This window comes from Macrosteles quadrilineatus, unplaced genomic scaffold, assembly GCF_028750875.1.
Source record: "Macrosteles quadrilineatus isolate MER2022 unplaced genomic scaffold, UCM_ALF_1.0 Scaffold_1__1_contigs__length_201487025, whole genome shotgun sequence".
Classification (NCBI taxonomy): Eukaryota; Metazoa; Arthropoda; class Insecta; order Hemiptera; family Cicadellidae; genus Macrosteles; species Macrosteles quadrilineatus.
The window spans coordinates 20,962,322-20,977,808 of NW_026542594.1; the positions used below are offsets into that span (position 1 = coordinate 20,962,322).

General features: G+C 34.0%; 1 protein-coding gene across 1 annotated transcript in view; it reads left to right on the forward strand.

Annotated features, from left to right (window-relative positions):
* Positions 1-15,487, forward strand: part of LOC129004877 (elongation factor Tu, mitochondrial-like) — a 90,006-nt gene that overhangs the window by 28,705 nt on the left and 45,814 nt on the right. The window contains exons 4-7 of the mRNA XM_054433574.1: positions 771-937; positions 1,473-1,613; positions 2,420-2,469; positions 12,199-12,293. Of these exons, the coding sequence (XP_054289549.1) occupies positions 771-937; positions 1,473-1,613; positions 2,420-2,469; positions 12,199-12,293 (453 nt within the window). The remainder of the gene's footprint in view (positions 1-770; positions 938-1,472; positions 1,614-2,419; positions 2,470-12,198; positions 12,294-15,487) is intronic.

Here is a 15,487-nt window from a genome sequence, read left to right on the forward strand (position 1 = left end):
ATTGTATACCTTATGTTTTTTATTGTGTATTATTTTATTTTTATATTTTTTTATTATAATTTAATTTTTTATATTATTGTCTTTACGCTCCAAAGTCCGAATCCAAACTGACCATTTCAGGCCTTCTGGCCGCGTATAAATACAAGCCCCACACTAGAGCACAGTTCAGTTCATCGCCGGTTCTCCTACGAGACAAAGCTTTTGGCTGGTTAGTATTCTACCCGATCCTGCTAGAGAAATCTTACCACTCAACCCGTTCCTGCTAGAGAAATCTTAGCACACGACCCGTTCCTGATAGAGAAGCCTTAGCACTCGACCCGTTCCTGCTACAGAAATCTTAGTACTTGACCCGTTCCTGCTAGAGAAATCTTAGCACTCAACCCAAACCTGCTAGAGTTATTTTAACATAATCATAGATCCTGTTAGTTTCTAAGTTTAGCACTAATTGAGACATCCTTCTAGTTCTATTCCAACAACCTCTCCTTCATGGCTGTGATGACAGAGGCTGTTTGAAAATCAATAAATTTGTGTGCCACGAATCTGAGCCATTCCTTTGCTTTCTGTTATTTTGACCCCTGGAACAGGTACCCAGCAAGCACTGCGCTATCCCGGACCTCACTTGAGAGAGAGAATGTCACATTTATTTTACAGGTCTATATTGTAGCTATGTTTCCATCAAGCATGGAAGTACAACATTTTTCTATTTTGGTTTTCCCACTTTCTATGCTATCTTATTTATAATGTTCAGTTTTTTCACTGTTTTTCAACAGTATTGGCTGACAAGAAGCTAGCAAAGGCCAAGTCCTACTCTCAGATAGACAATGCCCCTGAAGAACAGAAGAGAGGAATCACAATAAACGCAGCCCACATTGAGTACCAGACAGAAAACAGACATTATGGCCATACCGACTGTCCCGGACATGCTGACTATATCAAGGTAGATAACTTTTATAACACCTTATAACAATAGGCCTATTCGCTTAATTATTTAGGAATGTGTGAAAGTCAGTAGTTAAACCTTTAACTATCGACAGAACTACACATTTAATTCTTATGTCAAAGTTGCGCCATTTTTTGAATCAAAAAGGGCCTAGTTAAATATAACTAGTGAAAAAGAGTGCTGATTTGAAATGCTGATTTAGCCTATATCTAATACGATAACTTTTAAACCAAGTCAAACTGATAAGACGACTTATTGTAAACCATAGCATAATTCTTTTATGTCGCCTCAACTACCTCAGTAGCAAAAACCAAGAAAGATAATGGAGTTATAGACTGTAGCGCAACTATGTTATTTTTTTTAACGAAAAATTGGCTACATCTGGTCCATATAGATGGGATGTCTATTCCAGTATCAAAAACTCAATAGCTTTATACTCAAATTGATTCCTATAAGTAGAAAAAGGTAAAATTATTCATTGGGCTCCTAAGAACAGCAGATCATAATCAGTAAGAAAGCTGGATGTTTCCAGAACATGATCACAGGCACCAACCAAATGGACGGCGCAATCCTGGTTGTAGCGGCCACAGATGGCGCCATGCCTCAGACCAGGGAGCATCTACTGTTGGCTAAACAGATCGGCATTGACCACATCGTTGTTTTCATCAACAAGGTAGACCTACACAAATCAACCACTACCATCTAGAAATCTGGGGACTTGAACTTGGATACAAATTATTGAGTAGATAACTATTTATTCCCTAAGCGAATAACATAAAAAATTCTAGAAGCCTACTAAGGCTTGCTGCAACAAGAAATTCACTTTTGTATATTTAGTAAAATATTACCACTAATGAAGAAAACAATAAAAAATTGTTTTGTCATACTGTGTCAGTATGAAAGTTGTACATTTAAATGATCACCTTTTTTGGGGGTTTGATTAATAAAAAAAAAAATACTGTACTATAACAAATGTCTTTGTTCAAATTAAGAAAAAAAATATGGCCAATTGATAATTCTATTGAGAAGGAATATAATATGTTCAGCTAGAGCTAGCTTACCTGAGAAAAGTAGATTCAATAGACTTGGGCAGTTATAAATACCCAAAGAAGGTTACACAACATGACCTTGATATTTTGTATTAGTTCAACTAGACTAAGAGAGAACAGGCTGAGTTGTGCATATTTTAAAATAAATTATTTGACATTATAAGATTTGATTTGATTAGCACAAAATACCAGTCCTGCGTTGCTGAATTATATCCCTTTACAAAAAATACTCCTTTATGTTTTGTCTTAAAAGGCATATTGGAATATATTTCTTCATTTAAAGACTATTTATTAATTATTATTGCCTATGTTCATTTGATCTATGTGAGCTAAAGTCAGTTGTAGAGTATATTTATTTACATCACACCAGTGAATGCATTTTTAAACTATTCTTGCTACATATTTAGAATTTATATCATATTGTTTCTAGGTTGATGCAGCAGACGCAGAAATGGTTGAACTAGTAGAAATGGAAATCAGGTACATAGTAACTCAAGCTAAAATTACTGTGTAGTGTGTAGGCTTAAATCAGGTTAATTGTCGTTACTCTCATAGTTTGTTCTCGTAATCTTAGCACAACATCTTTTCCTATTATTGTAGTATCAAGTGACCCAACATAATTAACAAAATAACTAGATGACCCATGCTGCTCAGCAGTGTTAAAATAAATATAATGTCTGAGAAATAATCAAATTTATGATTTTTGATTGAGTATTACAGTGTCTTGAGCTTGACTGATTCAATCGATCAATAGCTCAAATTAAAGCCTATAATTTATTGATTATTTTGAGTCTAAAAAATATAAAAAACATGAACAATACTGGAGCTATTGATTTTTAATCGTAGAAAACCCTTATGAAAAATAATTATTATGTTGGTTGTTCACCTTGCGTTTACTTGAAACTCATCCGATTTGAATAACTAATAGCTTAAATGAAAGCCGGTATTTCACTAAAGGTTCTTGGATCAAAATATATAGGATTATTTATAACTGGTGAATACATCTTATATTGAAGTAAGAATTTGAAAATGAATCAAATTATGTTTTTTGGTCGAGTAATCCAGTAGGTAAATATATGCTGATGATTGATGTGAAATCTTTGAGCCAAACGAACTCGGCAAAGAAGAACCAAATTTAACTCCTATTAGAAAGACATGGGGAGCAAATTTCGTTCAAACGTATAAGCCGAGTAAGATTATAGATACATATATGCCAATGGTTAATGGCAAATCTGTGCGTGCATACCTTCAATTTGAGACCTCAGTAATGAAAATCAGCTGGGTAGAAGATCCAAATGAACTCGGAAAATAGAAACTAAATTTAACTCCCATAAGAACTACATGGGGAGCAAATTTTGTTTGCGTATAACCCGAGTGGGATTATAGATAAATATAGGCTGTATATTATTTAGATGCCGATGCTTGATGGCAAATCTGTGCTTGCATATGCATACCTTCAATTTGAGACCTCAATCATGAAAATCGGTCGGGTAGAAGAGCCAAACAAACTCGGAAAAGAAAAACCAAAATTTTTTAAATATATAAGATATCCTCAAAGTTGTAATCCAATCAATCAATCAATTATTGAGATGGGGACGCCACCTAGGTGCGTATTTTAACCCAAATATGAGTGAAGGATGAGTGTAGAATGGTGTGTGATGACCTGTGTAGCTTTGTTACTGACTAAGATCAGTGGTTTCATTAGTCAGGATCATTTATTTAAAGCCCAATGATCAGGAACAGCTGGGTCCAGTTTCGAACCATCAAAAAGCTACTAACTTTTCTCAGGATCGAACCGGCGACCTTTTGATTACTAGGCGAGCACTATAACCACTCAGCTACCCAATTGAAACTTAAGACATTTTACTAGGGATGGTCAAGTCTCGAAATTTCGGGAAATTTTCGGGAAATTTTAAATCTCGTTACACGAGACGAGATTTCTTTTTGGCCGAGATTTTTATCAAGACGAGAATTAAAAAAAAAAAATTAAAAACGCCTGCAGAAAGTCAATGCAATACCCGCAATACAGGAGCGTGTTGTAGTTGCGTTTCCTTTGCGAAGGCGTTCTTATTTAATTAATTCTTTAAATGTAAATATTACTTTAATTATTTTAATAATATTACTTTAATAACATTTGAGAAGTTTTGTTAAGTGTAAGTAGTGTGAGGAATGTTTTATTACTATAAAAAGTCAAAACAAGTAACTATTTTATAAAAATTAATATTGCTTTTATTTTATGATTTATTTTATTTTAGGATAAGTTGAACTCTATCCTAACTGATATCACTATGTTTCCTAATTGTAGGCATTTTTAATAAGTTAGGCGTGATTAATAAAAAAATGTTATGCTGATGTTTTTTAATAAAAGATTGTAAATATTCTTGCCTATAATCATTATTTTTGTATTTAAACAGTCATCTAACAATGTTACAAAATCAGGTAAAAATTTTGAACGTGCATTTCCCGTTGTGTTTGAGAAGGGAAATCCCGTCTCGATCTCGTCTCGAAATTTCATGAAAAATAAAAAATCTTGTCTCGTCTCGTCTCGAACTAAAAATCCAATCTCGTCCTTCCCTACATTTTACACAATAAAATACTATGATTGATGCACAACTATAATTTAAACTGAGTAATCTATATATTAAAAAATATAGGTTTTTCTTTTCCGAGTCCGTCCGCCTCTTCTACCCACCGAGTTTCATGATTTTGGTCTTAAATTAAAGGTATGCACGCGTAGATTTGCCATCAAGCATCGGCATTCATTTATCTGACGTATTACTCGAGTTATGCACAAACGTAATTTGCTTCCTGTACATTTCTTATGGGAGATAAATTTGGTTTTTCTTTTCCGAGTCTGTTCGGCTCTTCTACCCGACCGATTTTCATAATTTTGGTCTTAAATTAAAGGTATGCACGCGTAAATTTGCCATCAAGCATCAGCATTCATTTATCTACAGTATTACTTGACCAAAAAACATAAATTGTTACTTCAATTGAAGATATATTTCCTCAGTTATAATTATGTAATCCTATATGTTTTGGTCTAAGAACCTTCAGTGAAATACCAGCTTTCATTTGAGCCCTTGATTATTAAGATCGGACGTACCTGAAGCGCGCTGCTGAATTCCAAACAATAAAAAATGTAATTATTTTGGGATTTACCGAAGACCAGTGTGATCAATAACCCCATTTTATTTTAGTTTGTTTATATGTTTTTTTTGTTCTTAAAATACTCCTAGAAATAAAAGCTTTCATTTGAGATATAGATCGTTCGTATCAGTTATGTTCAAAATACTGTAGGCCTATTTTACCCGGCTTGATTTCTACTAAAATATTCCCTATAAATTTTCAGATTTATTTCCTATTTAAATAACATTAATTTTAGTGAGTAGTTAGATTTGCTGCTACAGGGAAGATGTTGAGATGTGTTTTTTTCAATTGAAATATTGATAGCTTAGTATGAAATAAACCAAATTGCCAAATTTGATTAAAATATATCCATAAACAAGCAAACTAGAACAGTTTATTTATTCTCCATAAGAATAACATGGGAATTTTAAATTTTCTCCGTAGTCAACGAACATTCAAAAACACTTCAATATACCAAATTATTTGTTTTTTTAAGCTCTTCAAATTGGTCTAGAGAGAAATTTAGAAATTTGAAGTTTTTAGGGTCAAAAATGAGAAAAACCCATTTTTACCCCATAAAACCCCCCATAAACCCCTGATCCCATGGTCCGATTATGCTGGTTCGCGAACTCGTTCGAATAAATGTAGGTTTACACGTTTGTACCAAATTTCATCAAAATCGGATCAATTTTGCTCGAGTTATCGCGCTAACGGACACATATATAAATATATATATATATATATAAATATATATATATATATATATATGAATTTGAACGGATGGTGTTTTTGGCCTCTGGGGACCTCAAAACGAAAAAGAAAATCGGTCCCGGGTCTAGGTCTTACCATGAGACCTACGGTAATAGCTTATTCCCTATATGGGAAATTCGCTAAAACATAAATTTGATATGTTAAGGAAAAGTTACTCTTTGTAAAGGAATAAACAATAATTTTATATTCCTCTAGATGTCAGCTGTTTACAAATGTTTAACAACATTTGTTTACATCAATCATATGTACTTTAGTATTTTTCATTACAACAATTCAATTCTTTCTAATAAGTCTTACTCATTTTTCTCTTTACGTTTTTTATCAAATTAAGTTTTTTTTTACCCTAAATTCACTCGGTCCTTCAGTATTATTCCCCATAAGTTTAATTGTTTGTTTTAGCGAATTTCCCATATAGGGAATAAGCTATTACCGTAGTACTCATGGTAAGACCTGGACGCGGGACTGATTTTTTTTTTCTTTTCGTTTTGAGGTCCCTAGAGGCCAAAAACACCATCCGTTCAAATTCATATCTTTTATATATATATGTGTCCGTCAGCACGATAACTCGAGCAAAAATGATCCGATTTTGATGAAATTTGGTACAAACGTGTAAACGTACGTTTATTCGACCGAGTTCGCGATCCAGCATGATCGGACCATGGGAATGGGGGTTTACGGGGGGTTTTATGGGGTAAAAATAGGTTTTTCCCATTTTTGACCAAAAAAAACTTAAAATTTAGCAATTTCTTTCCAAACTATTTTGTAGAGCTTAAAAAAAACAAATAATTTAGTATATTGAAGCGTTATTATGCGCCTAATGGTTACGGAGAAAATTCCAAAAAATTGTAAATTTAAAATTCCTATGTTATTCTTATGGAGAATAAGTAAACTGTTGTAGTCGTTTGTGAACATATTTTGATCAAATTTGGAAAATGTTTTTATTTCTTACTAACTATTCACATTTTACAAAAAAAAAAACAGTTTTACCCTCCCTGATGCAGCAAACCTAAGTACTGTACTTGTTAAACTAATTCTATTTAAATCAAGAATAAATGTTATATATTTAACTAGACATTTCAGTGTAAATCAGATCATTCGTTCTGCGAGATAAATAATTTGGGATGAGGCACCAATGGCCAATAAGTACGCACTTATGTGTGTCAACCATTTATTACAAGATATAATGGACAATGATGTGCCATTTGGTGGAAAGATTGTAATATTAGGTGGAGATTTCCGACAAGTGTTGCCAGTTGTGCCACATACTTCCAGAGCTGCTACTGTACAAAACTCAGTTACATTTTCAAATCTTTGGCCTCTATTCAAAGTTTTCAAATCGACCAAAAATATGAGAGCAAACACTGACCAATGTGTTTTTGCAAATTTTTTGCTTAAAATTGGTAACGGAGAATTCCCAACCAATGATGATGGTACTGTTAACTTGCCTTCCTTAATAATCTCTGAATTAGACATTGTTACTCAAATATATGGCAAAACACTTCCAGTCGATAGTGTTTCATCTTATTATTCAAAATTAGCACCGAAAAATGAGCACTGTGATGAAGTAAACAGAAGAGTTCTAGATCTCATTCGAGGCAAAATAAAAACATATACCAGTGTGAATACACTTATAACAGAGGATGAAAGTGAGGTTTTACAGTTCCCAATCGATTTCCTGAACAGCCTTGAAATGACTGGTTTGCCATGTCATGAATTAGTCTTGAAAGAAGGCACAGTTGTCATGCTGTTAAGAAATTTAAATTATACAACAGGTCTTTTAAATGGCACAAGGCTTATTGTAAAGAAAATGCATAGGTACAAATATTTTAGATTTGGAAATAATAATGGGGAAGAACATCGGGCAACGTGTACTCCCATTGATCTTTGGCGCATTGATCTTTCGCCTTCAGATACAACTGTGCCATTTTCTTTCAAGCGAAGACAATTTCCAATTAAGGTAGCATTTTGCATTACTATTAATAAAGCGCAGGGGCAAACAATTGATCGGGTTGGAGTCTACTTGCCTGAACCAGTTTTTAGCCATGGTCAGCTGTATGTCGCCTTATCGAGAGGAAAATCATTCGAAAAAGTTAAAGTGGAAATAAAACCAAAAGGACGACGCACATTGAATATTGTATGGAGAGAAGTGTTGTAAAGGCAGATGATTTAATATTTGTATTTTATTTGTTATTTAATGTAATGGTGTAAATAAACAAATTTTATTTATAACATAAATTATTAATTTGAGTAAAATGTTAACACTAATATTCAGTTTAATAAATTATCTTAAGATTTTCTGAAATAAATTTCAATGCTGCGGAGCAGCACGGGTCCTCTAGTCATAGTTATTGTAAAATTTCAATAAGGAACTTTAAGATGTAAATGTAACTAGCCAATATTAGTATCCTTCAGGCACAAAATTGGCATTAAAACCTAGCTTGTTTGCATGAAAATTTGTCCTCGATTCTAAATAAACTTGTCATATGTTCTAACACAATATTTTAAAATAATATCTGTTAAGAATTTTATCACCTTTATTAAGGTTTAAAAGTTTTTTTAGATTTCATAAAAATAATAATAGGCCTACTCTTTAATTTCTGGGCTCTAGGAGAATTAGTTTTTAATTCTGGAACATAAAAACTTATAAGATAAAGGCTAAACCAGTGTTTGTTATCAAAATAAGACGGCTATAAAAATGTACACGAGTTAGTGATATTGTTGCCTTTGGATATTGCTAGTAGATTTCTCAACCTATTGTAAAATCTGAAACATATCTATATATAAAGCCAAAAGTACCCTTGAACTTTTGAGAAAACTACAAGTCACACCCCCATAAACCATATACTTAAAATTAGGGATGGACGAGATTGGATTTTTAGTTCGAGACGAGACGAGACGAGATTTTTTATTTCTCATAAAATTTCGAGACGAGATTGAGACGGGATTTCCCTTCTCATACACAACGGGAAATGCACGTTCAAAATTTTTACCTGATTTTGTAACATTGTAATGGGTCAAAATTATAGAGGGGTTAAGTTTTATATTTATTATTTAATTGTCAGTAGGCCTATTCCTTACCTGGTTGGTGATAGTGGTAAACCTATCATGGTAAGGTAAATAGGCTGTTTTAGGCCTATCCTAGGGTTGAAGTAGGGATAACCTCACTTTTGGCAAAATCACTAAAGACACTATTGTGGAGATTCACAAGTCACAGTATAACATTGTTGTGTACAAAACGAGTGATAAACCGTTTCCGTGTAACCCCCATACCTAATATACACCTTTGGGAAGTACGGTCAAAGTTGTTGTTTAGGCTAGGGTGGTGAACCGCGATCACAAATACAATATCGCGTACATAACATGCATACACTTTGTCGGACACTAAGCTACACATCACGGGTGGAAATTGTACGCTTTGGTTGAATCAGCGATGATCTTAAAGTTCTGCCGTATAATTTCACAGTCGGCGCAGGTGAATAACAACATTAACAACATAACCTGTACCACTAGTCGGCTGTCTTGGCGTTGTGTTGTGACAGCGCCAAGTTTGAACTCGTGACGTCACCGATCAGCTGGGAAGTGAATCAGCTGATTCCCCATCCCTAAGGGGTTAGGGAGGGGGAAAGAGAGGAGATCCCTTGTGGGCTAGGGATGCGACGACATTCTAATCCTGCGATTGCGAGTGTTAGGACGTTAGAGTGATTACTTTAGTGATTTTGCTAAGCGTGTGCTTTAGTGTGTCAGTGAAGATCCCTGGAGTATACAGGTAATTCGCCGGCTTTATCTTAATAGTGTGTACTATTATTTTTTATTATTTAGCGATAAACCCTCATTTTATTCTTTTAGATGTAAAACTCACGGTAGGATCTTTGTCGGGTGTTAGAACTTGTATAAGTCCTCTTTAGCGTATGCTAGGGCTCCCGTGGGTGGCAATAAAGAGTTTTAGGGATACAAATTTCGTTTAATATTGTGTTTACAATATATATTGAGGGTGACGGGGTTATAGCGGATATTTTGCCGGGATATTCAGTAGGTGTTGAACTGCTGCGGCAAAGCGGGCAAAGTTGAACCCGTCTCTGCAGGTCGTGCAAACACGAGGTCTGGTGGAGCACGCTAAGTACATTCACTATTTAGCTAGTAATAATATTCTAAGTGTTGAGGTTGACGAAACTGCAACATTAAGTTGTTTCAAAATTTCATTGAACGGGTTTTCATTATTTTTAAATTTAATTTAATTAGCTGTTCCCAGGTGTGAACGATGATGATGGTACAGTAGCGTTGTTGGTTACCGATACTGAGTTCACGCCTGATTCACACTACATTTTTGCGTATATACAAATCTGTACCTGTGCTAGGTTGTTAAGTTAATCAAATAAATTATTTTTATCTGAACCCTGGAAACTTCCCAGCACGCCGACTTGAGCGATCCGCTGGCGAGAGTTGGTGACGTCTTTCCCGCTTTAACTACGGAATAGCGCATATATTCCGAGGGGGAAAACGGCACGTTACAACATTGTTAGATGACTGTTTAAATACAAAAATAATGATAATAGGCAAGAATATTTACAATCTTTTATTAAAAATTTCATTTTTTTTCATTTCAAAAAACATCAGCATAACATTTTTTTATTAATCACGCCTAACTTATTAAAAATGCCTAAGATTAGAAAACATAGTGATATCAGTTAGGATAGAGTTCAACTTATCCTAAAATAAAATAAATAATAAAATAAAAGCAATATTAATTTTTATAAAATAGTTACTTGTTTTGACTTTTTATAGTAATAAAACATTCCTCACACTGCTTACACTTAACAAAACTTCTCAAATGTTATTAAAGTAATATTATTAAAATAATTAAAGTAATATTTACATTTAAAGAATTAATTAAATAAGAACGCCTTCGCAAAGGAAACGCAACTACAACACGCTACTGTATTGCGGGTATTGCATTGACTTTCTGCAGGCGTTTTTAATTTTTTTAATTTTTTTATTCTCGTCTTGATAAAAATCTCGGCCAAAAAGAAATCTCGTCTCGTGTAACGAGATTTAAAATTTCCCGAAAATTTCCTGAAATTTCGAGACTTGACCATCCCTACTTAAAATGTTCGTCATGACGCATTTTTTTTTTACCTTGCGCAAAATTATCCATTATTTCATAAATTGCCCTATAAGGTCGTAATTGCTTTCCAAAGGAAACTTTCCATTTACCTAATGTTAAAAATACCTCAGCTGTTATTATTTGTTTGTATTACCATTACTGTATTCTGTTTTGTTTATTTCAGCTTAACTTAACGAATCAATAGTTTTATTAATACTTATGTAGTAAAACGGGGTGGAGCCCGTGGGTAACAGCTAGTTTTATTAATGTTTGTTTAACACGTTCGCTACTGAGCGTCGCATATATGCGACGCCGCGGTCATTGCCACAGACCGAGGTATACGTTTGAATCTTACACATAGACCGGCTGTCACTTGGATAACAGTACACACAGACCACGGGCGAAAACCTGCAAAACAGTGATCATTTACATTGTAATACGCTACAATCGTGTTTGTAAATAATTTATTCTTGTTTTTTTGTATTTTTTATAACCTTTTGTAATGTCGCATACTTGTGACGCCCGGTCTACAGCAAAGACAATAGTGAAAATTATCATAGTAGACTAAACGTTGCATATATGCGACAGTTCATTTTTTTGTGTTTTGAGGTGAAAGTAAGTTAAAAAAAAAAAACTGATTATTTAAGAACAGTTTATAACTGAACAAATATAAAAGCTACATAGAATAATGCAGCATACATGCTGCATACATAGTGATGCAGAAAAGTAAAGACCAGTTTTTTGAACTATTATATGACGTCACCAATCATCATATCCTCAGACCAAGCGACGCAGTTGTGCGTCAGACATCTCTGTAGACTACTGCAGGGAATTCAGTGCCTTCAAATAGACCACTACAAAGATATAAGCATTTTAATAACATTAGAACCCCGACGCAAATATGCGACGGCAGTCTATTTTAATGTGACTAGCCAACGCATATATGCGATGGCAGTCTATGGGTGGAAACCGGCCGTCGCATATGTGCGTCGCTGGTCCATGTGAATGAAAAACTTCGTACTATTGCAGTAGCGAACGTGTTAATTAAACGTATCCATTTTATTTTAGGGTAAATTTTACAACAATAGCTACTCTTTTATTTTAAAAATATTGTTTTATCTTAGTTATATGGTAATCTATACATTAGTACTGTTGGGATAAACCAAGAAATACTTAGCGAGTTTCACAGGTTTCATTGTACATTCCAGAGAGCTGCTGACAGAGATGGGCTATGATGGTGACAATGTCCCGATTGTCAAGGGTTCAGCTCTTTGTGCTCTTGAAGGCAAGAACCCAGAGATTGGTGAGTTATTGTCAGGAATAATAATACAACATAGCTCAGGCACACAATTGGTTGAACTTCACTATATTCTACTGCCAAAGGACAGAACTTGTTTGGGCCTTCATGGCCACCTAATGGGGTTACCAGCACCAGGATAAAACACAGCTGACACGACTGACTGTCTTGGCCGAATTGTCTTTTCGGCGACGGTCGAATGTCCAATATGATAACCCGACAGCAACAACGACATGCATAAGTCTTCTGCAGTAAACTTTGCATTAGTAAACATATTTATAGAAGATTGCTGTGTTCAACTAACTGTTTCCTAATTTATTTTATTTATCATATGACTTTGTTTACATTAATTTTTTTTTGTTTTGTTTCACTGAAAAAAGCTAACTCACAATAATTTGCTACAGAATAAAAATTTGTATTAAAACATAAATCAACTTTAGGGGTGGGCGAGTAGTGATTTTTCAATTCGAGTCGAGTCGAGTATTTGAGTTAAAACTCGAGTATCGAGTCGAGTCGAGTATTTGAGTAAAAACTCGAGTATCGAGTCGAGTCGAGTAGTTGCGCGTTAAGTAGGCCTAGGCCCAGGGTTTATGCTGCGGTAGTATTTTTAGCATCTTACTATTCACAACTTAAAAATACTAAGTTTACATTGTTTTGCAGGCTAGGCCTTTGGCAAATTTTCTACAAATAAAATTGAAAGATGTAATGTTCAAACAAATGTAATATTAGCCTACTGGAATTTTTTGTTTTAAATGCTTAAGTTATTGAATAATATTTTTTCTACAGTTAGGCCTAACTTAGTTTTTGTCTTTGCAGAGAGTTTGCAGCATTTTGCTGAAAAAATTTTATCCTAGCCTAAACCCTGCCTAGGCCTAAATAGGTAGTTTAAGTAGGCCTACTTATACCAAATTTTCTAAGTTATATGGTTACTAATTATTAGTACCTCCTACCTTAGGCCTAATACAAAAATTGGCCTAGACTACTTGTTGGCTGCAGCATTAAATTATTTAGGCCTACACATCACTTGTTATTGTGTGTTTTATTTTTTCTTGCCTTTAATTCCTCCTCACTAACATGATAATCAACCTAACTAACTAACTTAATAAGGTACCTAACTTTAAGAATAATTTCAATTCAAATAAGAAACAGAATTTATAAAAATAAATTTATTTATTTAACAGAAAACTTATATCAAACTACATATTGTATCAGAAGTTAAAAACATCAATGAGGTATTTTAAAATAGGTAATCACTTGGATAAGCACTTAATCTGTCTGAAGTTTGAAGGTTATGGGTAGGCCTACTAGGGCTATCAGAAATCAGAACATTTATTATCCTCTTCACTCAGTACATTTATAAAAATGACCAAGTCACTCGTCTCTGACAGACTGAAAATATCAAATAAAAACATAGTAGGCCTATTATCTCGAAATAAAATCCCACATTAAACACTTAATTTAAAATTAAAACACATTTCACTGTAGCCTGGTATAGCCTATTTGGCCTTTCTTTATAAACTCACATTTTCTAGGTTAAGTTACAATTCAAACTGTAGTTGTCATGTTTCTGCCACCAGATTGAAAATTGCACAATCAAAATCACAAACAGAATATGTTTATTTTACTTTCTATCAAACTTCCACTAACAAAATCAATTTTATTTTAAGTTACAAATTCACTTCAAAGTAAAAACATTCAAAACTGACGTTGACATAACTTTACTCCAATCCATTGTTTTTTTTTTGTTCTTGCTGTTGCTATGCGTCACCATCTTTATCTCTCTCTCTCTCTCTCTCTCTCTCTCTCTCTCTCTCTCTCTCTCTCTCTCTCTCTCTCTCTCTCTCTCTCAGTCAGTCCGGTCTGCTCCTGCTCTCTGCTTCTGCTTTGTTTTCCCATTAAACAGCTGTTTTGCAGGGCTGACGTTGCCATATTTAACATTACACCATTATGGTGAATGTCGGCAAAATTATCATAAAATTGTTATAGCTTTTATTTTGTAAAAAAAGTTAATAGTTTGACTAATTTAAAATAATGTTTATGTAAACTCATTAGAAAATTATACTTATAGTTTGTTTACGCCAATACCACAGTTGTAAAGTACAAAAATTATTGTCCATCTGGCAACACTGAGTTTAAATTGGAACTGATCTTTTCTTTCTGCCATTTGCCTAGACCCAATGAGATTGCGTCATTCAGATGCATCGATGTTCCTTGCAGTAACTGAGTAACTTATCGGTTTGTAAAACTAAACACCAATACCGATTAATTTGAAAAAATATTATGCTACAATAGGTTATTTTTCTTTGTTGTATTTCTATATTTTGGTATAAAATATTTTGTTATTTCTATACTGTATTTTGGTATAAAATATTTTTATGACAGTTCAAACTAAATCTGATACTGTACTTTTATAATATCTTCGAGAATCGTCTGCCATTGTTAGGCCTACTAGTCACGAGACTCTCTTGTTGGCTATCGACTATTGCAATTCGATAGATTCATTCAATGCTTTATTTCAACTTACTGTATCGTTATCGAGACGTATTGTTGACTGTTGTAGGAAAGTGAAAGTCTGTTGTTAGTAGTAGAGTAGTAGTCCTCTTGCTAGCTCTGCCGAATGACGATGGGTGTTTGTTGAACATTTGGTTTACGCTGGTCTAACCTAATGAGGTTAGATAGTTGTTTTTTGTAGGAATGGGGATTAAATAAGGCATCAACACAAAACAAAATATAATTTATTAAATATGGATGTAGAAAATCGTGAATTGGCACTATTTATAACTACTCGACTCGAAATTTTCGAGTAGTAATTACTACTCGACTCGAGGTCGAGTATTTGAAAAAACTCGAGTAATTACTCGAAGGTCGAGTACTCGCCCACCCCTAATCAACTTTCTTTTCATAGTACATAGCAGATGGCGACGAGGAACTTTATTTTTGAACCCTTTGATGATAATGAAGAAACATGGAACAGCTACCTAGAAAGACTAGAAATAGCTTTTGTATTCAACAATATTTCTGAGGAAAACAAGAAAATAACACTGCTACATGTTATTGGAAAGAATTAATTAAACAACTCACCAAACACTTTTCACCACCACCAAACGAAGTAGCAGAAGCTTTCAAATTCCACAATAGACGTCAACAGGAAGGTGAAGACATAGGCTGCACTTTACTTGACGTCCTGCACTCATTCGATT